This window comes from Rhagoletis zephyria, unplaced genomic scaffold (genome assembly GCF_001687245.7).
Source record: "Rhagoletis zephyria isolate East Lansing unplaced genomic scaffold, Rhagoletis_zephyria_1.1 Rzeph_scaffold_00130, whole genome shotgun sequence".
Classification (NCBI taxonomy): Eukaryota; Metazoa; Arthropoda; class Insecta; order Diptera; family Tephritidae; genus Rhagoletis; species Rhagoletis zephyria.
This window is the reverse complement of record NW_016157214.1, coordinates 126,041-149,502: the sequence shown is the minus strand read 5'-3', so window position 1 is coordinate 149,502 and position 23,462 is coordinate 126,041. Positions and strand designations below refer to the sequence as shown.

Genomic DNA, 23,462 nt, shown 5'->3' with positions numbered 1-23,462 from the left:
TATTTTTTCATTGCAATTATAAAATCTATTATATTTTAAGACGTCCACCAAAATATTTCGGAAAAATATTAAGATTTAAGTGAGTTGGATCGATTTGAAAATACCTCCAAAAATTGGAGTTTCTTAAAGATTTAAAAAAAAATGCCCTCAAATGACAAAACGGTTTAAGCTTAAAAAATTTGCAGAAAAATATTCAAAAAAAAAAATAAAAAAAATTGTTGAACAGAATGGTATGATGAGATTTTTGTTGCTGTTTTTTAACTTTTTTCAAAGATTGGTATAAGGAAGACTTGAATAACTAAACCCAAACTCTTCCGATTTTGACTTTTTTTTTTGCTAATAAACTCATTCAAAGGATGAACGAGAAAGGTAGGATGAACGAACGTCATTCAAAGTTGAATTAAGATGTGTTTGTATTTGAAAAAAAAATAAAAATATTGAGACACGAATGACCTTTGTTTGGACAGAAATAAAAACAGTGTGGAGATACCTTTCTACTGAGACCCCACAAGTCTAAATCAGAATAGTATTGGCCCAGTTATTCAAGTTTTTCGTAAATCAATCTCTGAAAAAAGTAAAAAACAGCATCAAACAAGTTGAGAAAAGCGTTGTAAATAAGCACAACTCTATTCAAAAATAATTGTTGCTGAATATTTATTAAAAGCGCAAACAGTCGACGACGTAGCGTAGACGAAGGTTGACGCAGACACGATCTACCTTATGGGATTCGCGTCTTAACGAAAACTCACCACCGTATGGCGGTGACGTTGCCGTTGCTTTTCTCTCCCTCTATCACCAGTAAATTTGATATGCTGCTAAGTACGTCAACGTACGTTTACGCTACGTCGTTGACTGTTTTCGCTTTAAGTCAAAAACTTTAGACATAAATAATCTTCTAAAACAATGCCTATTTCAGAGTCTTTTTGCTGTTGTTTTAGAAGATTATTTATTACCAGTAGGTTTATCAAAAAATTGTAACATACGTTTTTTGTAGAGCGTCTAATTTCCTACAAAAATATGTGTAGAATTTTTTAGTTCGATAATTCATAGCCGAGAAAACAAATTCCAAAGTTGAAATACAGTTTTTTCTATATAATTTGTGTGGAAAGTAGAAATCCGCGATGCGCGACCTTTTAAACTTAATATTAAGGGTTGCGCTTTAACAGGAATCTTTTGACATCCTCCCGGAGGTATTAAAGCAGGGGCTGTTAAAAAATTTAAGTCGATTTTTTTGAATCAGTCTAATGCTCATATGTACATACTAGAGGGCTGCATGAATTCATTCAAAACGGCTTATGAATTAATTATTCATATACAAAACGAATGAATGATTTTGGCCTACAATTTTTTGGAATTTGAGTGAATACCTGTTCTGATATATGTGTCGACATTAGAATATTCAAACAAAGTGAATATAAATTGAATTGAAATAATATGAATATCCAAAAATATTTTTTCTGTGCACATATGTACAAACATACATATGTATGTATGTATGTATTGCTGCGCTCCTATTACAATACGAAAAAACTTGTTTGTAGAAAAATCTTTTACCGAAATGAGTTTGAATGATTTGAATGTTGTCCATTCATTCATTCACATTCTTCCATTTGAAGGTAGAAAGTTTGAAACAAAATGTTTATTCATAACTTACAATATTCCAAACGCTGAGTGTTTTGTATGTGAAGTAAAATATTCAAATCTACTGTACTCTGTTTGGCTCGAAGTTTGAATGAATTGATGCAGCCCTATAGTATATACATATATGTATATATGTATTTCGTACTGAATTTTAGTCGTATGAAAAAAATCTTCAAGGAAAAGTAAAACATGCGTTTAATGTGAAAATTTTTATTGTTGCATCCTCTGACAGAAGTTTTAAAAAAAAGATAATTCCAGATAGAATGTTTTTATATAAAATTGAAGTACTTCTTTACGACACACCGGCGAAATGCTAATTAAAGANACCTGATTATGGCATTTTAACTTAACTTAACAGAACGTAGAACTTAGAGAATCAAAATGAAACAGATTTCGACGTGGCATTAAGTTACGTTAAGTTTCGGCTGTTCAGTTATAAGCAACACCCATTTAACAGAATTTTTAAGAGAGAGCCGTTAGTTACGTTAAGTTGCGGTAATCAGACCATAAGTGTGTTATGTGTGCGTGTAATTTGCCTGGCACTGCTATACGCACATAGTAAAAAACTTTACCCAACCTAATGTTCATGCATATATGTACAATGTACATACATTCATATTAAGGCATCCAATCCCGGACCATTTTGTGTATCCCGGGATTTCGAGATCTTAAATTGGTAATCCCAGGATCCCGGGATATTATTACCATTAATTAAAATATGCTATCTAACTAGTTTTGTAGTCTTTCTTTAGTTCGAATACTAGAAATAAAAATAAATTTGTGTTTTTAAGCAAAGAAATATAAATATCTTTATTTTATTTTATAAAAAGCTAATTACAAACTGAATAAACCATAAACTATGGAATTGAAATTCATTCATATTGCAGTCGCAGTCATTTTTACAAAAAGTAGAAAATAAGAGATCATATTTACACCTACATATAGTATTTGTACATATACATTAGACTGCATCACTCCCCATACAAAAAAAAAATCGNAATACCTTTCTACTGAGACCCAACAAGTCTAAATCAGAATAGTTTTGGCCCAGTTATTCAAGTTTTTCGTAAATCAATCTCTGAAAAAAGTAAAAAACAGCATCAAACAAGTTGAGAAAAGCGTTGTAAATAAGCACAACTCTATTCAAAAATAATTGTTGCTGAATATTTATTAAAAGCGCAAACAGTCGACGACGTAGCGTAGACGAAGGTTGACGCAGACACGATCTACCTTATGGGATTCGCGTCTTAACGAAAACTCACCACCGTATGGCGGTGACGTTGCCGTTGCTTTTCTCTCCCTCTATCACCAGTAAATTTGATATGCTGCTAAGTACGTCAACGTACGTTTACGCTACGTCGTTGACTGTTTTCGCTTTAAGTCAAAAACTTTAGACATAAATAATCTTCTAAAACAATGCCTATTTCAGAGTCTTTTTGCTGTTGTTTTAGAAGATTATTTATGTGTAATCTAAAGCTTTTAACTTAATTAACATTCAACAATAAATATTTTTGAATCGAGTTGTGCTTTTTTTAGTTTATTTAGTTTCTTAATAGTTACTCACAAAAAAGGCAATTTTGAAAAAATAAGCATGTAGAACTTACAACTGTATAGTTCAACAATTTAAAAATAATTTCAATAACTTTTTCTAACAGGGAATTACATTTTTCAGGATTTCAGTAAAAAATGTTGCAAATTTAATGATAATTTTAATTATTTTATCTTAAAAAGGAGAAAATAATGCATAAATTTGACTTTAAGTTTAAATAACCGTTACCAGTAGGTTTATCAAAAAATTGTAACATACGTTTTTTGTAGAGCGTCTAATTTCCTACAAAAATATGTGTAGAATTTTTTAGTTCGATAATTCATAGCCGAGAAAACAAATTCCAAAGTTGAAATACAGTTTTTTCTATATAATTTGTGTGGAAAGTAGAAATCCGCGATGCGCGACCTTTCAAACTTAATATTAAGGGTTGCGCTTAAACAGGAATCTTTTGACATCCTCCCGGAGGTATTAAAGCAGGGGCTGTTAAAAAAATTAAGTCGATTTTTTTGAATCAGTCTAATGTTCATATGTACATACTAGAGGGCTGCATGAATTCATTCAAAACGGCTTATGAATTAATTATTCATATACAAAACGAATGAATGATTTTGGCCTAAATTTTTTTGGAATTTGAGTGAATACCTGTCTGATATATGTGTCGACATTAGAATATTCAAACAAAGTGAATATAAATTGAATTGAAATAATATGAATATCCAAAAATATTTTTTCTGCGCACATATGTACAAACATACATATGTATGTATGTATGTATTGCTGCGCTCCTATTACAATACGAAAAAACTTGTTTGTAGAAAAAACTTTTACCGAAATGAGTTTGAATGATTTGAATGTTGTCCATTCATTCATTCACATTCTTCCATTTGAAGGGAGAAAGTTTGAAACAAAATGTTTATTCATAACTTACAATATTCCAAACCCTGAGTGTTTTGTATGTGAAGTAAAATATTCAAATCTACTGTACTCTGTTTGGCTCGAAGTTTGAATGAATTGATGCAGCCCTATAGTATATACATATATGTATATATGTATTTCGTACTGAATTTTAGTCGTATGAAAAAAATCTTCAAGGAAAAGTAAAACATGCGTTTAATGTGAAAATTTTTATTGTTGCATCCTCTGACAGAAGTTTTAAAAAAAAGATAATTCCAGATAGAATGTTTTTATATAAAATTGAAGTACTTCTTTACGACACACCGGCGAAATGCTAATTAAAGAAACCTGTTTTCGTAATCTGGCAAACCCAAAATTAATTTTAGACCAAGGTTTCTTCGGAAAATTTTCTGTGCCAGGCAGCTAGTAGCCTCGCGAGACTATGTGCGCGAAAGCCTGATTATGGCATTTTAACTTAACAGAACGTAGAACTTAGAGAATCAAAATGAAGCAGATTTCGACGTGGCATTATGTTACGTTAAGTTTCGGCTGTTCAATTATAAGCAACACCCATTTAACAGAATTTTTAAGAGAGAGCCGTTAGTTACGTTAAGTTGCGGTAAACAGACCATAAGTGTGTTATGTGTGCGTGTAATTTGCCTGGCACTGCTATACGCACATAGTTAAAAAAATTTACCCAACCTAATGTTCATGCATATATGTACAATGTACATACATTCATATTAAGGCATCCAATCCCGGACCATTTTGTGATTCCCGGGATTTCGAGATCTTAAATTGGTAATCCCAGGATCCCGGGATATTTCGGGATATTATTACCATTAATTAAAATATGCTAACTAACTAGTTTTGTAGTCTTTCTTTAGTTCGAATACTAGAAATAAAAATAAATTTGTGTTTTTAAGCAAAGAAATATAAATATCTTTATTTTATTTTATAAAAAGCTAATTACAAACTGAATAAACCATAAACTATGGAATCGAAATTCATTCATATTGCAGTCGCAGTCATTTTTACAAAAAGTAAAAAACAAGAGATCATATTTACACCTACATATAGCATTTGTACATATACATTACACTGCATCACTCCATACAAAAAAAAAAATCGGTACTATTTTTTCATTGCAATTATAAAATCTATTATATTTTAAGACGTCCACCAACATATTTCGGAAAAATATTAAGATTTAAGTGAGTTGGACCGATTTGAAAATACCTCCGAAAATTGGAGTTTCTTAAAGATTAAAAAAAAAAATGCCCTCAAATAACAAAACGGTTCAAGCTTAAAAAATTTGCAGAAAAATATAAAAAAAAAATAAAAAAAATTGTTGAACGGAATCGTAATGATGAGATTTTTGTTGCAGTTTTTTAACTTTTTTCAAAGATTTGTATAAGGAAAATTTGAATAACTAAACCCAAACTCTTCCGATTTAGACTTTTTTTTGCTAATAAACTCATTCAAAAGATGAATGAGAAAGGTAGGATGAACGAACGTCATTCAAAGTTGAATTAAGATGTGTTTGTATTTGAAAAAAAAAAATAAAAATATTGAGACACGAATGACCTTTTTTTGGACAGAAATAAAAACAGTGTGAAAATACCTTTCTACTGAGACCCCGCAAGTCTAAATCAGAATAGTTTTGGCCCAGTTATTCAAGTCTTTCGTAAATCAATCTCTGAAAAAAGTAAAAAACAGCATCAAACATCTCAATCTTACAATTCCGTTGAAAAGATTTTTAAATATTTTTATGCAGAATTTTTAAACGAAATCTGTTTTGTCATATGAGGGGACTTTTTTCGAAAAGTTCTTTAAGAAACTATTTTTATTCATAAAATTGTATTTTCAAATCGGTCCAGCTCACTAAATCTTAATATTTTTCCGAAATATTTTGGTGGACGTCTTAAAATATAATAAATTTTGTAATCCCGGCGGAAAAACCGCAACTTTTTTTAGTGATACAGTCTAATATATGTATGTACATATATGTGTAGTAATATTAGGATAGCACAACATATGTATATATACTCATGTATATATAAAAGTAACGACGGATTTCGAAAAAAACAATGATGTCATGTCTCATGACATTAAATAAGCTAACACGTATTCGAGCAACTTTTTTTTTCTTTTTTTCTTCGGAGATATGATCTGTCAAAGTTGGAATTTTTTCGTGGTTCTGACCATTCATGTGCTTCTTCTTATCGTATATCTCGGGTAGTGGAGACTCATCGTAGAGACTTCATCTTAGCGTCGTTTTGAAGATAAAGAAACGGGCTTTCTACATGATGGTTATGATTGTCCTGAAGTTAACTTAGCTATTAACAGTTAATCTCTTTAAGTTGATTTGCATAGTAATACCAGTAAATTTGGGATTTAAAATTACACCACCGTAATCCTTGTTTAATTCTCTATGAAGAACATGTTCCAAAAAACTGGGAGTTCTTCAAGAACTACTTTTAAAATATTTTTCTTATGACGAGGTGGTTTATTTTGTGAGAGTCAACAATGAAGTCTCTACGAAGAACAGAACCCGAGATATAACAATTTGAAGAAGTGCATGATTATTTAGTCATAATCACGAAAAAATCCAAAATTTGACAGATCATATATCCGAAGAAGAAAGGAAAATGTGAAGCTAATCGAAATTCTGACACGAAATTTGGTGTCTGATATGAAAAAGAACGCCTCATATATATCGTATATATATTATAATATAGAATAATAGTAGTCTTACAATTGTAATATAATATTTGATTATTTGTAGGGTTGCATTTTATAATTCTTTTATGCCATTACAGTGTCTGAATGTCGTTTTATTTTAATTTGGTAGTAAATTAAATTATATCCCGGGATCCCGAGGGCTTGATCCGGGAATTTCGGGACCCCAAAAGGGCTCGGGACTCCCTAGATGCCTTAATTAATATGTATGTAAAAATTACGTTATGTTTGTTGGAGATTTTGACCAAGATTTTTTACTAAACTTTGACTTTTGCTTTTCATTATTTTGCTTTCTATTGTTTTATTTTATGTTTATATGGAGATGTGTATAAACTACATATGTATGTATGTGTGTTTGTAAAAGGAGTATGACTTTTATAATATATACATATATATGCATATACATATATGTATGCATGTTCGTATGTTTGTTTGTATGCTTTTGTGTGCTATCGGATGTGCGTGTCTTTAACGTGGAAGAGTACTATACACAACGGAAGAGATGCCAACTCACACGTTGCAGGGTCGACCAACATTCTTCTAAAGTGCGTTCACTGATGGCGGCTGCGCTGCTAGAGCGGGACAATTGCAGCTGATGTTGTCGATGTTATTGTCGTTATTGTTTTTATACGAAATCAGTGGTGTTGTTGTTTTCATCATCGATATTGATTGAAGAGTGGCATGATGTACGGAAGACGTATTAAGCAAAAGAAAAAAACATTTATATTAGTTTCATTTGCAGTGAAATTTTAATTTTAAGAAATTACATTTACAAATTACAAATTTATTTACTCACATTACATAAAATTTATAATTTACAAAATTAAGATATAAATGCAAATGACACTACCGGAAACGATTACTTTTGTGCGCCGTATCCTCATTCCTTTGCAGTAAATCAAAGTTTAGAATATGAAAGGAAACCCAACAAAAAGAAGCTTCTGATTTCTTGAATGCAACATAAAATAGTTAATACCAAGTCAACTACACTAAAATTAAATTTAAAAAAATTAGAATATAAAAACCAAAGTTTAAAGTAAAAAGCAAAGGTCAACTGTACATTTTTGAATAAAAAAATTTTATTAAAAACTTTAAATTAAACTAAGTTCAAATTTAAGCTTTTATCAGGGTATAAGAGTTATATTAAAAAACGTTAACCAGGGATCGCACGATTTTTACATTTTGACAGTTACACAGTGGGGTTGTTTGGAGATTTTTTATTGAGCCTGCACTCATTCGATAAAAATTTCTAGACAGTATCGCTCTGTGACTGTCAAAATGTATAAATCGGTACACATCTACAAACTGTGTAATCCTGCTTTGTAACCAATAAACTGTGTAACATATACATTTTTTCTTTAAAATCTTTAAATTTGTTTTTAAAATTGTCAACTTAGGTATTTATAAAATACATTTTAATCTTAATTCCTAGTTGTGTTATATTTACAGAAACAATAATAATTTTCCTTTTCTCAAAAACAAAATAGGGCGATGTTGTGCAGGCAGTAAAGTGAGCTCTAGTCATGTAAATTTTACACCAATATTTATCCATCTATGAGCTCTTTGACTAAAGGCTGTTACGCTTTTTGCTACTTTTCAATACTATTTTTTGTCCTCAAATACAATGCTGTGCCCTGCCATTCGTTTGTTAGATTTCGAAAATATGACATTTTTGCACAATTTGCATTAAATTTTTGCGCTACGGTATTCCAACTTGCCAAACAAAAGGATCTTTCCATCTCAAAGCACCCAGGCCAACGAAAAGTGAATTTAAGTTTGCGATAAAACTCACAGGGATTGTTCCTTGAACAATTTAAGGAGACACGTATCTATTTTTTCTTTTGCTCAGAAATTCGAATTTTTCGAATAATTATTTTTTCTTTTCCTCTCTTAATAGCAACTTTTGATGAAATCGTTTATAACTGCAGCAAAAAAGCGAGGATTCTAACGATGTTTTTTTTTGTTAGAGATATTGATTTACTGAATCGATCTAGTGAACTAAACATTAGTAATTGTTTATTAATAATTATTATTGTTTCTTTTAAATTGCCACATCTTTTTTTTTTCTCAAACTTTTTTGTCTATTAGGGGATGGTATAAACTTTTTTCAGTACGAGTATCCTATGCTAAAATTCTTCGTTTTCGAGTTATGATTTTTTTTTTTTTAAATGCACTTATATGATGCCATCAGATTTTCCTGCCAGCTGAGGGCACAAAAATTGTTACCGATTATGATAAAGTATCCTTGCTGGAAATTTTTTGAGGTCGCCCGATCAGAGCCAAAAGTTTTTCCCAATTGGGCCCTAATTTTGGCCCAATTGCAGCCCAATTAGGAAGAAGGTCGAAATAGCACACGATTTGCCCAATCTACCGAAGATTTCCCCAACCAGTGCTCAAAATTTGCTCAAACTGAACATGCATTAGCAACTTAAACGTTTTTATCGAAAAAATCACACATATACACATCGAAATTCCCTATGAAAAAAAAAATAATTTAACAATTTTTTTTCTTGAAAAACTTTCCACATACAACCTTTTTGATAAAAAAAAAGTTTTTGAAAATATGCCATCTCAAAAAAAAAAATTAAAAAAATCACAGTGGTAGCTCTGAGTATTGCGCAATATTTAAGTATAGTATTATGGGGTCCACTCTACAATAATTTGAGTTATGCATTTTTTAAATTTTGTTTAGAATTTTTGTTGAGAATGCAATTTTGTAGCCTATTCAATTTTTGTATAATAAAGTGCAAGTTTTAAGCTACTGCTAAATTGCGTTGATTTTTAATATTGTTTATGCTGACGGCTTCCTGCACGTTTTCCTTATGGAAGAAAATGCGTAAAACCGTTTTCAAAGAAAATTAAAAAAAAAAATTAACATTTAATGGGATATAAAACTATATATTCAAAAGTAGGCTTAGCAAAATGAAAAAAGTGGGGAAAAAGCAACGATAATTTACAAGTCGGACTTAGCACAGTGCGTAGGCAACTGGCTGAGTCAGTGGGATCGTCGGTTCGAATCCTACTGAAAGAAGTCTGATGAGGAAATGTGATTTCCGAAATAGCTATCACTTCTACCATTTTTTCAAATTATTGTTGCTCTCCACAAAAAGTTTCTCATTAAAAATGGCCTCGAGCTCAATGAATATAGTTGTTATAAGGCCATAAAATAACAAAAACAAATAACTTAAGGACGAGCACACCTAAAAGTTAAACATTCTAAAAATAGAATTATTAGCAAAAACCAACAATACCAACAACCACATGATCAAGTGAATTGCAGCGGAATAGCTGCGCTTGATTGTGTTGGCATAACAAAAATGAAAATAGTGGAAAAAAGCAAACGATAATTTACAAGGCGTACTTAGCACGGTGCATAGGCAACTGGCTGAGTCAGTGGGATCGTCGGTTCGAATCCTACTGAAAGAAGTCTGATGAGGAAATGTGGTGATTTCCGAAATAGCTATCACTTCTACCATTTTTTCAAATTATTGTTGCTTTTCCACAATAAGTTTTTCATTAAAAACGGCCTCGAGCTCAATAAAAATTGTTGAATATAATTGTTATAAGGCCAAAAAATAACAAAAACAAATAACTTAAGGACGAGCACACCTAAAAGTTAAACATTCTAAAAGTAGAATTATTAACAAAAACCAACAACCACATGATCAAGTGTAAATCGTAGCGGAATAGCTGCGATTGATTGTGTTGGCTTAGCAAAATAAAAAAAGTGGGAAAAAAGCAACGATAATTTACAATTCGGACTTAGCACAGTGCGTAGGCAAATGGCTGAGTCAGTGGGATCGTCGGTTCGAATCCTACTGAAAGAAGTCTGATGAGGAAATGTGATTTCCGAAATAGCTATCACTTCTACCACTTTTTCATATTATTGTTGCTTTTCCACAATAAGTTTTTCTTTAAAAGCGGCCTCGAGCTCAATAAAAATTGTTGAATATTCAAAAAAATTCTAAAACAAAGTTAAAAAAAATTTTAAATTTATAATGTACTCATGTACTAAACTTCGGTGTAAAGAAATTCAAAACTCGAATTATTGTAAAGTGGACCCCATAATACTATACTTAAATAATTCCATTTTTTTTCAATTTTTGTTTAGAGATGGCATATTTCCCAAAGAAATTTTTTTATATCAAAAAATTGGCATGTGGAAAATTTTTCAAGAAAAAAAATGTAAAAAATAATTTTTTTCATAGGGAATTTTGATGTATGTATGTGTGCTTTTTTCGATTAAAACGTTTTAATTGCGTATGCATATTCACTTAGAGCGAATTTCGAGCACTGGTTGAGGAAATCTTCGGTAGATTGGGCAAATCGCGTGTTACTTCGACCTTCTTCCTAATTGGGCCAAAATTAGGGCCCAATTGGGAAAAACTTTTGGTTCTGATCGGGCAACCTCCAGCCAGTGTTGCCGTTGAGAATTTTCAGAAAGTCGCAAAAAAGGGGTCATTGATAAAGGGGTCACCATATTATTTTTGCTCTTATTTACTAGTAAGAAAATAAATCTGTTGAATTTAAAAAGAAAATAGCGGGACAAGCTTTTCACAAAACGGGGCTGCAAACATATACATAAATCGAAAAGAGTTACATTTCCCTTGAAAGTTTTAAGGGATGCATGTTTTCGTAGTTACAGGTGGAAATATTTTTTAATAGCATGGTTCTGTTAACATTTCCTAAAAAAATCTCTGGAAAGGGGCAAAAGTCCTACATAATTTTTGAAAAGGGTCAAAAAATCAAAACTTTCAAAAAGTCGGGTCAAAGGGTATTGGCACTTAAAAAGGGTCAAATTGCCCCTTTAGTCGCACAACGGCAACGCTGCCTCTAGCAAGGAAACTTTATCATAATGGGCAACAGTTTGTGTGCGCAGAGAAAAAAGCACGTAATAAAATGGAACAAAACTAATAAGATATCTCTAGGGTTTTTTGTTAAGAAGATATTCCTCTTGCTTCCAGAGGGCAAATCTTTTTAATAAAACCAAAAAGAAATCTTTTGGTTTTTATAAGGTTGTCTAGTTAAATTTTTTAAAATAGAAATTAAAAAAGGTCCACGCCGACCTGTCCTCGAACCCGTGACCTTCTGAATTTCAGTTTACAGCTCTACCTTCCCAGCTACGGTGGTCATCTTGCCGACGGTGTTCTATTGATTGATATGAATTTAATATAAATTCAAGAAGTCATCACATGAAAGTAAGAAGAAAACTTTTCAATAAATTCAAGAATACATCACATACAATTAAGAAGTAATTTTCAAGAAGCACTATTACATTGGTTTGTTAAACATTTACAGTAAACATTTGCAGCGAGAACGTAAACACAAAATTGAGATAAAAAAATAAAAATAAATCAATATACATACACACATATATGTATATAAAATAAAAAATAATAATAATAAAAATAATAAAAAAGATAAAAAATAAAAAACTAGGTTCGTTCCACAGGATTTGAAACCACGTCCAAAAAGTCGGCAGTCGTAGTCGCACCCGTTAGGCTACATCATCTATTGAGAAGACATGGAAAAATACAACCTTCAATTCATTGCCTATTTTATTACAAATAAAATCAAGAAGAATTTACACTTGAAAATAAGAAGAAATCTCTATGGAATTTTCTTCGTTTTTTTCGTCTATTTTACCCCTTAGCCCAGAAACGTTTCATAAAGACAATCCTCTTGTTTATATGTGTCATATTTTTCTCTGTGTGCCCTCACCTGGCACGAAAATTTGCTAGCATCATATAAGTGCATTTTCAGAAAAAAAATCATAACTCGAAAACGACGAATTTTAGCATATTGATACTCGTACTGACAAAAGTTTATACTATTCCCTACTATTGAGAAAAAAAAGATGTGGCAATTTGAAATAAAGCAGTTTGAAAAAAGGTTTTTTTGTTTATAAACAATAATTTATTATTAATAAACAATTACTGATGTTTAGTTCGCTAGATCGATTCAGTAGATCAATATCTGTTATTTAAAAAAAATCGTTAAAATCCTCGCCTTTTTGCTGCAGTTATAAGCGTATTCATCAAAAGTTGCTATTAAGAGCCGAAAAAAGAAGCGTTCGTACACAAAAAAAACTCATTATTCGAAAAATTCGAATTTCTGAGCAAAAAGAAAAAGATACTTGTCTTCTTAAATTGTTCAAGGAACAATCCCTGTGAGTTTTATCGCAAACTTAAATTCAATTTCCCTCGGCTTGGGTGATTTGAGATGGAATTACCCAAAATATTATAAACTCGCAATAGGCGGGTTCATTCATCAATGTATTAGCACTAAAAGTAAATACTACATTCTGTTTCTAATAGTCAGTTTCACGAAAGAAATTGGAGAAAAAATTATTTATTTTGGAACGAATTTCCGTCATCCCTTGTCAAGTTTGGTTTGCAGAGAAACCGGTTTCGGCGTTGTGCCATCTTCAGTGTCATTTTTCGTTATTATTATTGTTTATTTGAATTTAATGCGAAAACTAACAGAAGGGATGACACATTTTTGATTTTTTCTAATTTTTGTACAAAGTTTGCAAATTAGACTTATATGGTTTTCTTAGATAGTAACCGATATTTTTATAAAAATTTTCAAAAAAAATTGGAATGAAAAACATGGATAATATTGTAAAAAGATGACGTGATTTTGAGTGTGGCTTACCACATAAGGACATTTTTTAAAATAAATAAACCTTTTAAATTCTTTTTTTTATTTTATTCGAGTGTTTTCACCCAATATGTCAGAAAAATACTTGGATATGAGTTATTTCGTCAAAAGAACGTTTTATTCTTAATAGAAGTATGTAGTTAGTAGCAGACCCGGCGAACTTCGTCTTTATTTTTTATTGAAACTTTTTTTTTTATTGAAACATTTTGGACCAAGATTTTGACACCAACAATTCACCTTAACGATTTATATACTAATATTATGGTTTGGTAGCCGGAAGGCATACTTCCAAGGCAGTCTTAAATAACCCAACGAAAGTGAACACGGTTAATCGTACAGCGAAATAAATTTCTAGAATTTTTTCCTCTTCACTCCCTGGCGGCAACAATCATCCGGTTCGATGGTGAATCTCTCCTTTAAACTGTATAGTATAGCTCGTGGCAATTTCAAAATGGCTGAGTATCGTTGTTCCACAGAAATCCAATATACATAGACTTATTTCTGACGAAATACCTTAAATGCCTTATCAATGAGCGTCATAGTTCGGACATTCACGACACTTTCTCTCACTGGACGTTTGTTTTTAGTAATAACTGGACTCCAACGCCACCTGCTGGCTACTTTTTGTAAAAGTATTGCCCTTACCATTACCAATACATATCCCGAATATGAGCCAAATCGCATCACAAATACGAATTTTAGGTAATAACTCGACCCCTGAGCCACTTGGCGGGTACATTTTTTCACGGTAATATTTTCCTTTACGATACCAATACACGTTTCGAATATAAGCCAAATCGGATAATGCATAAAATTTTTAGTAATAACTCGACTCCAAGTCCACCTGGCGGGTCAAATTGTGAACTAAAACTATCCAGAGACTCCATAACCATCCCTGGATATTCTGTAGTAGGTGTGCGAAATTAAAAAAAATCGGTGCAGCCGTTCTCGAACTTTGCGAACAGAAAAAATGGCTTTGAAAATATATCTTTGTATAGATAACTCGACTCCAGCGCTCCCTAGCTGAAAATTTTTTCGCAGAGATGTTTTCCTTCCTCTTACCAATACATACACGAAATATGACCGAAATCGGACTATAAATATGATTTTTAGTAATAAATCGATCCCAGCGCCACCTATCGGGGTTTTCTCTCCGTACCATTTTTCTTTGGGAATTCTTCACAATTATTACTTCTAGTTAAGAGTGGCAACCTCTCAAAAAGTTTTTATCTTTATCTCATTCAGTGAAGCTTTCAGGGAATTTACATGAGGCGATTTTTCAGGCAACTCTAAGTTGAAAGCAACAATCGCCTGGTGTACACGGCCTTTCAACTAATCACTTTCAATGAAGTTGGTCGGCTGCCTGCTTTCGTTCAACTTTTGATTCAACTAATCGCCAGTGGAAGTTGAATCATCTAAATTCCCTATTTCCTTCAAAATGGTGTTCCAATCATTCCATTTGATGAAGTATGTATTATGGAAGATTAGGCTCTTTATTGACCGGATATAGTGCTTTCAGCTTTTTAAACCCCCATTTTTTAATAAATAACTAAATTTCATCAACGTGTCTATTTTTTGCGTGAAGGCGAGCTTCTCCCCTTCAAACTTAGATATCATTCATTAAATTTGATAAAATATTAAAGTAGATATCGTTTGGTAACAGAAAAATACCTTTTAGAAATAAGTATATAGATTAATAGGGCTCGAAATCTCATGCAAATGCAAATTAATGGACATCTTCAAATGGAAATGGTTAATTTATCTTTACGAATCATGAAATTTCCTTTAAATGGCATTCAATAGTTAGTTCATATTTTTGCATATTTTGCAGTAAATGCATGACTTTCCATATTTTAAAAAAAAAACCTGATTATGCATATTTCATGCGCATATTTTAGCATATATTGCATACTTTTGCTTTTTTTGATTTACAACCATTTAGGTTTAATGCGAAATCTATTGACAAAAAAATACCCCTTGACAAAAAATTGCCTACCTTGTTAAATCTCAACTAGTGGAAGAATGTAGGGGAGAAGTGATATAGGCTATCAATGATCAATACGAAATTACCCTAATATGGGTCCTGGGACATAGGGGCATTTATGGAAACGAGGCAGCGGATGGACTTGCAAGGTGCGGCTCCGCACTGAATGTGGCCCACGCGGTGGACATGGGCGCGTCGCTCAAGGAGATAAAAGCAACAATTACCGAAATTTATCCCTCGAAGTCCAAGCAGATGTGGAACCATACAGGATCGTACAGGATTACTCGGCAGTTCTGGATGTCCTTCGACCCACTTAAAACCAAAGCTCTCCTAGGAATGAGCAAAGAAGATACCTACAAACTTACTGCAGTATGCACAGGGCACTGTTGAAGTACATGCCGAAAGGATTGGATTGCCCTTCAAAAGGCTCTGTCCTAGTTGCGATGACCCTAGCTCAAAAAAGACAGTCGAACGCCGCCAAATGGCTGTGGTTGCAGGAGTTGTGGAATCGAAATGGCAAACTTTCTCAAACTGTCAATGTTTCTATTTACAAAAGATGGTATCTGACTGCTTGATTATAAATTAATTTTATACATGTCGTCACTACACACTAATAAAGGCGCGCTAATCTTTTGACGGCGAAAAAAAGGCGCGTAAAAAAATTTTGCGAAAAACGATGCTCATGAAAAACTTCGGCGAAGTATGTTAAGAGTCTTTGACGCTGAAGTTTTTTTATGCGTCTTTTTTCGCCGTCAACTATTGAGCTCACGCCTTTATTCGTGTCTAGTGACGATATGTAAATACATATGTATTGCATTTTGAAGGGAATTGTTTTCATTATTTTCTTATTAAAGTGCATGTGTTATTTAATTTGTACCGGCAATAAAATATTAGGAAAATAATTTCAATTGCATTTTTTTTTCGGTTTATAGCGCATATTTTTGAATTTCGAGTGCTTATTATACGCGCATATTTTAGATTTTTTAGTCCATGAGATTCCGAGCCCTATAAATTAATATACATATTTTAAAATTAATGAAAACTACATTTTTCAGTTATGTTGCTATCAGTAAATGCTAGAAAGTATGCACCGGATCGTGAATACTCTTATTTTTTACAAATCAGGGGTCTATTGCATAAAAGTGACAAGTGCGACAATTGTCGATTTTCCTATAAAATTTCACTGTCAGAATTGTCGGCGACATTTTTCCTGTTTCATATATGTACGTTTGTAGGCAACTGTGAAAATTTTTGGAAAACGACAGTGATAATGTGGAATATTGTCGACAGTGGTGCTGACAATTGTCACGCTGACAAAATTGTCCCGACGATGGCGACAAAACCAAATAGCTCCGTCGGAAAGCTTTCACAGGAGAGTTTTGTAAAATTATTAAATTATATCTTAAAACTAAAATATTTTGAATATATCTTAAAACTAAAATAATGCGAATGCAATTATTACATATGATTTACATATAAATTTCATGACTGGCGACAATTTTGTAAACGACAATTTTAAACCCCGACAATGACAATTTGTCACTTTTTCAATGGAATTTAAGAGGGGGTGACAATCAGTGTTGCCGCGAAACATTTTTAGTGGTAGCTAAATTCCAGCTAAAAAAGGGCTAAAAAAGAGCTAAAAATCGTTGTTGTGGCTAAAAATGGTAGCTAAATTTTTTTACCTACATCTTATATATAAAAATAAGTGCACGTTTTTGGTGTGACCTCATAACTTGAGAACAGCTTCACCGAATTCAACCAAATTTATGTGGCATATTCGATTTATCATGCAGATGGTTTATGCGAAGTTTTCCCGAATTCGGAAGAGGGGGCGTGGCACCACCCATACTAACTAAAATATAAAAATATTCAGGCTATCACGCATATGGTTTATGTGAAGTTTGCCCGAATTCGTAAAAGGGGGTGTGGCACCTTCCATACTAACTAAAATTTTGTTGTTGTATATCTCTTGAAATATTTGTCGTAGAGTACTGGAAGTTGGTATAGAGGTATAACAAATAATTCCATACTCATGGATAAAAATGGGCGGTATTGGAAAAGAGGGCGTGGCACCTCACATCTTATATATAAAGAATAAGTGCAAGATTTCAACCAAATTTATACGGCATAGTCGGGCTATTATGCAGATGGTTTGGGTTAAGTTTCCCCGAATTCGGAAAAGGGGGCGTGGCACCACCCATACTAACAAAAATTTTCTTCTGGTATATCTCTTGAAATATTTGTGGTAGATTACTGGAATTTGTAGCTATACGTGGCCTGTTCAAGAGTTGGCATTCCAAATTGTTTATTTATTCATACCCAAGATGGAAAAACAAAAAATGTTGTATATCCAAATGTGTTGGATTAAGATTTAAAATAAAGAATCAAAAATTTTGAAATAAAACAAATGATAAATTTTCATATAGAAAAATTCTAGGACTTTTCATTCGTTTTTCAATATTTGGTGTAGAGAAGCACTGCTAGTAAAATATGTAAGTATACACGCAAACATTTTCTATAATTACTGGTATAGAAAAACAATGAACTCTGAAAAGAATTAATATTTTATTCAACAAAAAAACTTTTTGTGTAACACATAATTTAATGTATAGTTAAATCGTTAACGGATACGATAACGGCCCAGAAGCGTAAGGAACATAGATAGACATATGTTTACTTGCCTTAAAGGAAAGGCGTTCGCTTTATGAGCGAAGAGTTAAATTCATGAAAATCATAAAAAAAAATTTTTATGTCAATGATGAATAAATTTTAAAAAGGGCTAAAAAAAGGGCTAGGGGCAATTTCAAATTTTTGTGGCCAAAAAAAAAGTTTGGTAGCCAAATTTAGCCACCAAAGGGCTAAAACGGCAACACTGGTGACAATTGTTTTTATGAAACAAAACACCCACCAAAATGTCGAATTGTCTCTGACAACATGGAAAATGCCTGTCGTTACAAAATTATCACTGTCGCTTTATGAAATAAGCCCCAGCTTTCTCCTATATGCACATATGTACATATATAAGTGTAGACGACACGGGGTAAAATTACACGGTTTAACATAACTTGGTCGTATTTTATCTCAAAAATGGGGCTGACCTCATCTTATAGATGATTAGATGCCGATTTGAAGTGCACTTACAAAATTTATCTAGCACGTCCAGTTTTTGAGAAAAAACTGTTGAAGTGTCAAAAAATGACAAAAATGGCAAGTTTAAAAAAAATTGTTAAAAATAAAATTTCGACGCAGTTTTTCCAAAGAAAAAAACAACGTATTAATGAAAATCCAATTCGTCTTATGGATTCTACCTCACATCGATGGATTGAGTAGAAAGGCGAGAATAATTAAAAAAAGCTTAGTTCTGCATTTGAACAATACTCGAATTTGATTTTTAATGGAATTTTTATTCTATTATTTATTAAATTAAAAAATCATGTATCGCCAGTGTAAAAACTCTCCGGACAGAAGCAAAGAAGAAATATTACCTCCTCGATCGGAACCGCATTTAAAGAACGCGGAAAGTGTTAAGAGACAAAATACTAGCTAATGATAAATCTGGGATATTGATTTTTGTAATGTTGATTTGTTCATGAAATCACTTTGTTTTAAAATAAGTTCATATTTTGGTTGGGTTTTTCGATTTGTGCATGCTTTTTATTGTAGAACTAAGTTTTTTTTTTTTAATTTTTCACCCTTTTCTACTAAATCTATCGACATGAGGTAGAATCCATCAGACGAATTGGACTTTCATTAATACGCGGTTTTTTCTTTGGAAAAACTACGTCCAAGTTCAATTTAATTTTTTTTTAATTTGCAATTTTTGCCATTTATCGGCACTTTAACAGTTTTTTTCTCAAAAACTGGACGTGCTAGAAAAATTTTATAAATGCACTTCAAATCAGCATCAAAACATTTATAAAATGAGGTCGGCCCCGTTTTTGAGATAAAGTACGACCAAATTTTGTTGAACCGTGTTATTAAGCGCACGTGTGCGTTATTTAATTTGCAAAATCGTTGCCGTCAGTCAATCGTATTAGACATTAGCTTAAGTAGGGCTGCCAGACGTCCCGGTTTTCCCGGACATGTCCCGGTTTTAGACTACACTGAAAATAAAATTTCGTAAAAGTGCTACGAAAAACTTTCGTAGTCTTGGTTTTTGAACAAAGTACGAAACTTTCGTTCATAATACGAACACATTTTTCACAACGAAACAAGATTTTACGAACCATTCGTAAATATAACGAAAGGGCTTTCGTAAGGCATTTTTTCAGTACTATTTACGAAATTTTACGTTTATTTTACGAAACACATTCGTAAAGCACTGAAACAATCTCTGTACGAATAACTTTGTATATTGTAGGAAGGCATTCGTAATATTTACGTATGGTTTTAAAATTTACGAAATCTACAATTTAGTTACTACTTTCGTATAGAGTACTAATGCAGAAACATGTTTTTTAAATTCGTACAACATATGAATATTTTCGTACAATATACTTAATTACCGGCAGTTCAATATTTCATCATATTTTTATGTACCGATGTCATTGCGGAATTACTTGTTGGCTGTTGTGAGATGTATAATCAGAGTGTCCAGATTTGGCGATTTTTTTTGGATATTTGCGCGTACAAAAATTAGGAAATCGCCATTGGCGATTTTTGGCGATTTTTTTCCTTCAAATAAATTTTTTCCAATTATAAAAATATACAAAACTTAGTTTTCCACGATAATTATACAGAAGAGGATTAGCCTCTGCGTGATAAACTTGACCTAAGAAGCAAATTAAAAGACTGTCAAAAATGTTTAATCACCCTAATCGAAGAACTTTTGAAACGATTACCTAGTCAATTAAATACTTTTAAAAAAGCATTGATTTTGTCACTAGAAAAGTGTGTGAATCACAAGAGGGCGAGTTTCAGGGACCTGCCAATTCACTATTTCACTTTGAGGGAAAGAAAAGCAGCGGAAATTGAATATTTAACTCTTTTAACTTTCCCACGGACTAACTTTTCTCAGAACCATTCCATCCGACTCTGAAGAATTTTGGATAATTGCTTACGTAGTGAAACCCGCAACAGGCAATAAAATGCTTGGAAATATAAGTAAATTCATATTATTATCCTTGCCACACTCACATGCTTTGTTGAGCGCGTTTTTTCCGTAATTAATTCAACAAAAACTAAGATTCGAAATAGGATGAGGTTCGAAAGCCTTAATTCAATAGTTCGAATAAAGTGTTATATGAAGGCTAATAGTTTCTTCTGCAAACCGTTTCCAATATCAAACAGTATGTTATCAAGGTTGAATAGCTCAATATATGAAAACAACAGAAATGTAAATCATTCAGACACTATAGGTGATTTTGAAGAAATTGTAGAAATAGCTGATCTCGCCTTATTTAATCAATTAATATGCTGTTATTATACAGCAGTCCTATTGCAAAATGTGTTGAAACAAATATTTTTAAAAAGTACGCGTATTTTTAAAGAAAATTGTTTGTACATCACTATTATATAAGTGATTTGTGTTATTTATTCTTACCCTCTGAAGCTATTATATTCGTTTTTGGTTTTAAAAACTATATTATAACAAGATCTCATTTTTTAAATAAAATATTTGTTAAATCGGTTTCATAAATTTTATTTAAAAAAAATTTGCGCTTTTTGGCGATTTTGTTTTCAGAAATTGCGCTTTTTTTTAACAATGTGGACACCCTGTGTATAATACAATTTTAAACGTTTTAAAAAGGGATTTGCTGAATAAAAATACAACACAAAATTAACAAGTAAGAAAGTCTAAGTTCGGGCGGAGCCGAACATTAAATACCCGGCGCAAGTATTAAATATATGTTTTTTCACCCTTCCGAAACCTTCCGCTAGATGGTAAGCCGAGGTGTATCAATTTTGAGTAAATTAGCGTCCTTCAATTTCGAAATANGTATGATTTTTCACTAAAACTTGCCTTTCAGACGCCTTATAATTTTCCTTTAATTTATAGTCGTCAAGGAAACAAACATCGAAGTAGCTGCGAATCTGCCAAGTACCTCCACTTAAAAATATTATAGTGTTTAAGAAAAGAACCAGTATTTTTTATTCTTTCATATTCTATATCTTATATTTATTAAGAGGTTTATTGGGTTTCACGTTTTAATACTTTGCATCAATCTACTTTATTGAATAAAGGCTAAGCAATAAAAAAAAATATGTAATATAGAACCTATTCGTAGGCATGTAACTAAAATACTTAAGTTTTAATGAAAGTAAAATAGCCTTTTTTATTAATTTTAAACTACAGTTTAGTTAGAAAATTTAGGTAAAACTTAATTTTTACGACAGTTATACTTGTAATATCTGAACTTCTTTCGTAGAATGTATGATTGCTTTTATTCTTAACACTATAAAAAACATGGCTTAAATTATAACACAATACTTTCATTATATTTTGATCATTAATGTTAAGCGTTTTTGCAAAACATTTTGTTAAGCAAAAACGTTTAAAATTAACGATAAAAATAAAATAAAAGTGTTGTGTTATAATTCGTAATATGTTTTTTTACACTATAGTGTGGAGAATGAAAGCAATCGCACATTCTACGAAACAAGCGCAGATTTTACGAAAATAATTTCGTTAAATATACGAATTATTTTTGTGCATTTTACAAAAATTTCCTAAAAAGCTNGCTGTGGATATACTATGCTTTTAAGCATACAGCGTTTTTAACATCGCTAACGTGAGCCTTGAACTGCAATGTGAGACTTCATCAGCAAATTCAGCAGTTACCTATCAACGGCAAGCCCAAGCCAGGAACAGACGCACTAAATGAAATTAAAAGTAAGTACATGTATGATTTTTCACTAAAACTTGCCTTTCAGACGCCTTATAATTTTCCTTTAATTTATAGTCGTCAAGGAAACAAACATCGAAGTAGCTGCGAATCTGCCAAGTACCTCCACTTAAAAATATTATAGTGTTTAAGAAAAGAACCAGTATTTTTTATTCTTTCATATTCTATATCTTATATTTATTAAGAGGTTTATTGGGTTTCACGTTTTAATACTTTGCATCAATCTACTTTATTGAATAAAGGCTAAGCAATAAAAAAAAATATGTAATATAGAACCTATTCGTAGGCATGTAACTAAAATACTTAAGTTTTAATGAAAGTAAAATAGCCTTTTTTATTAATTTTAAACTACAGTTTAGTTAGAAAATTTAGGTAAAACTTAATTTTTACGACAGTTATACTTGTAATATCTGAACTTCTTTCGTAGAATGTATGATTGCTTTTATTCTTAACACTATAAAAAACATGGCTTAAATTATAACACAATACTTTCATTATATTTTGATCATTAATGTTAAGCGTTTTTGCAAAACATTTTGTTAAGCAAAAACGTTTAAAATTAACGATAAAAATAAAATAAAAGTGTTGTGTTATAATTCGTAATATGTTTTTTTACACTATAGTGTGGAGAATGAAAGCAATCGCACATTCTACGAAACAAGCGCAGATTTTACGAAAATAATTTCGTTAAATATACGAATTATTTTTGTGCATTTTACAAAAATTTCCTAAAAAGCTAAGAAATAGTACGAAATTCTTTAGTAAATAGTACTAAATTCTTCAGTAAATACTACGAATACTTTCGTAAAATGTACTAAAGATGTGATGTCTCATATTTTCGTAGTATGTACGAAAACGGTTTTGTACAATCAACGAATACTTTCGTGGCTCAAAATGACGAAAAATTTCGTAAGATGTACGCAAGTTTTCGTTATATTTACGCAGATTTTATTTTCAGTGTATTTGTCAGGGTTTAAATCCCATTACAGGCAGCATGGAATTTAAATATTTGTTTAACTTAATTATGAAAATGAAATCGGTAAGTGCAAAGCGCTTCATCTTAATATGGGCGTATTTGAATTGAATATTTCTATACTCAATACTAGAATTTGTATACTTAAATGTATTACGAGTTGGGTTG

General features: G+C 31.7%; 1 protein-coding gene across 3 annotated transcripts in view; it reads right to left on the bottom strand.

The window, feature by feature from the left end:
• Positions 1 to 23,462, bottom strand: part of LOC108380986 (zinc finger protein datilografo) — a 180,192-nt gene that overhangs the window by 97,881 nt on the left and 58,849 nt on the right. For 2 of the 3 annotated variants that reach the window (XM_017637402.1, XR_001849605.1), the window contains exon 2: positions 7,341 to 7,418. In XM_017637402.1, the coding sequence (XP_017492891.1) occupies positions 7,341 to 7,418 (78 nt within the window). Of the gene's footprint in view, positions 1 to 7,214; positions 7,419 to 23,462 lie in introns of those variants that run through there. The other variant, XM_017637394.1, reaches the window with a different exon arrangement.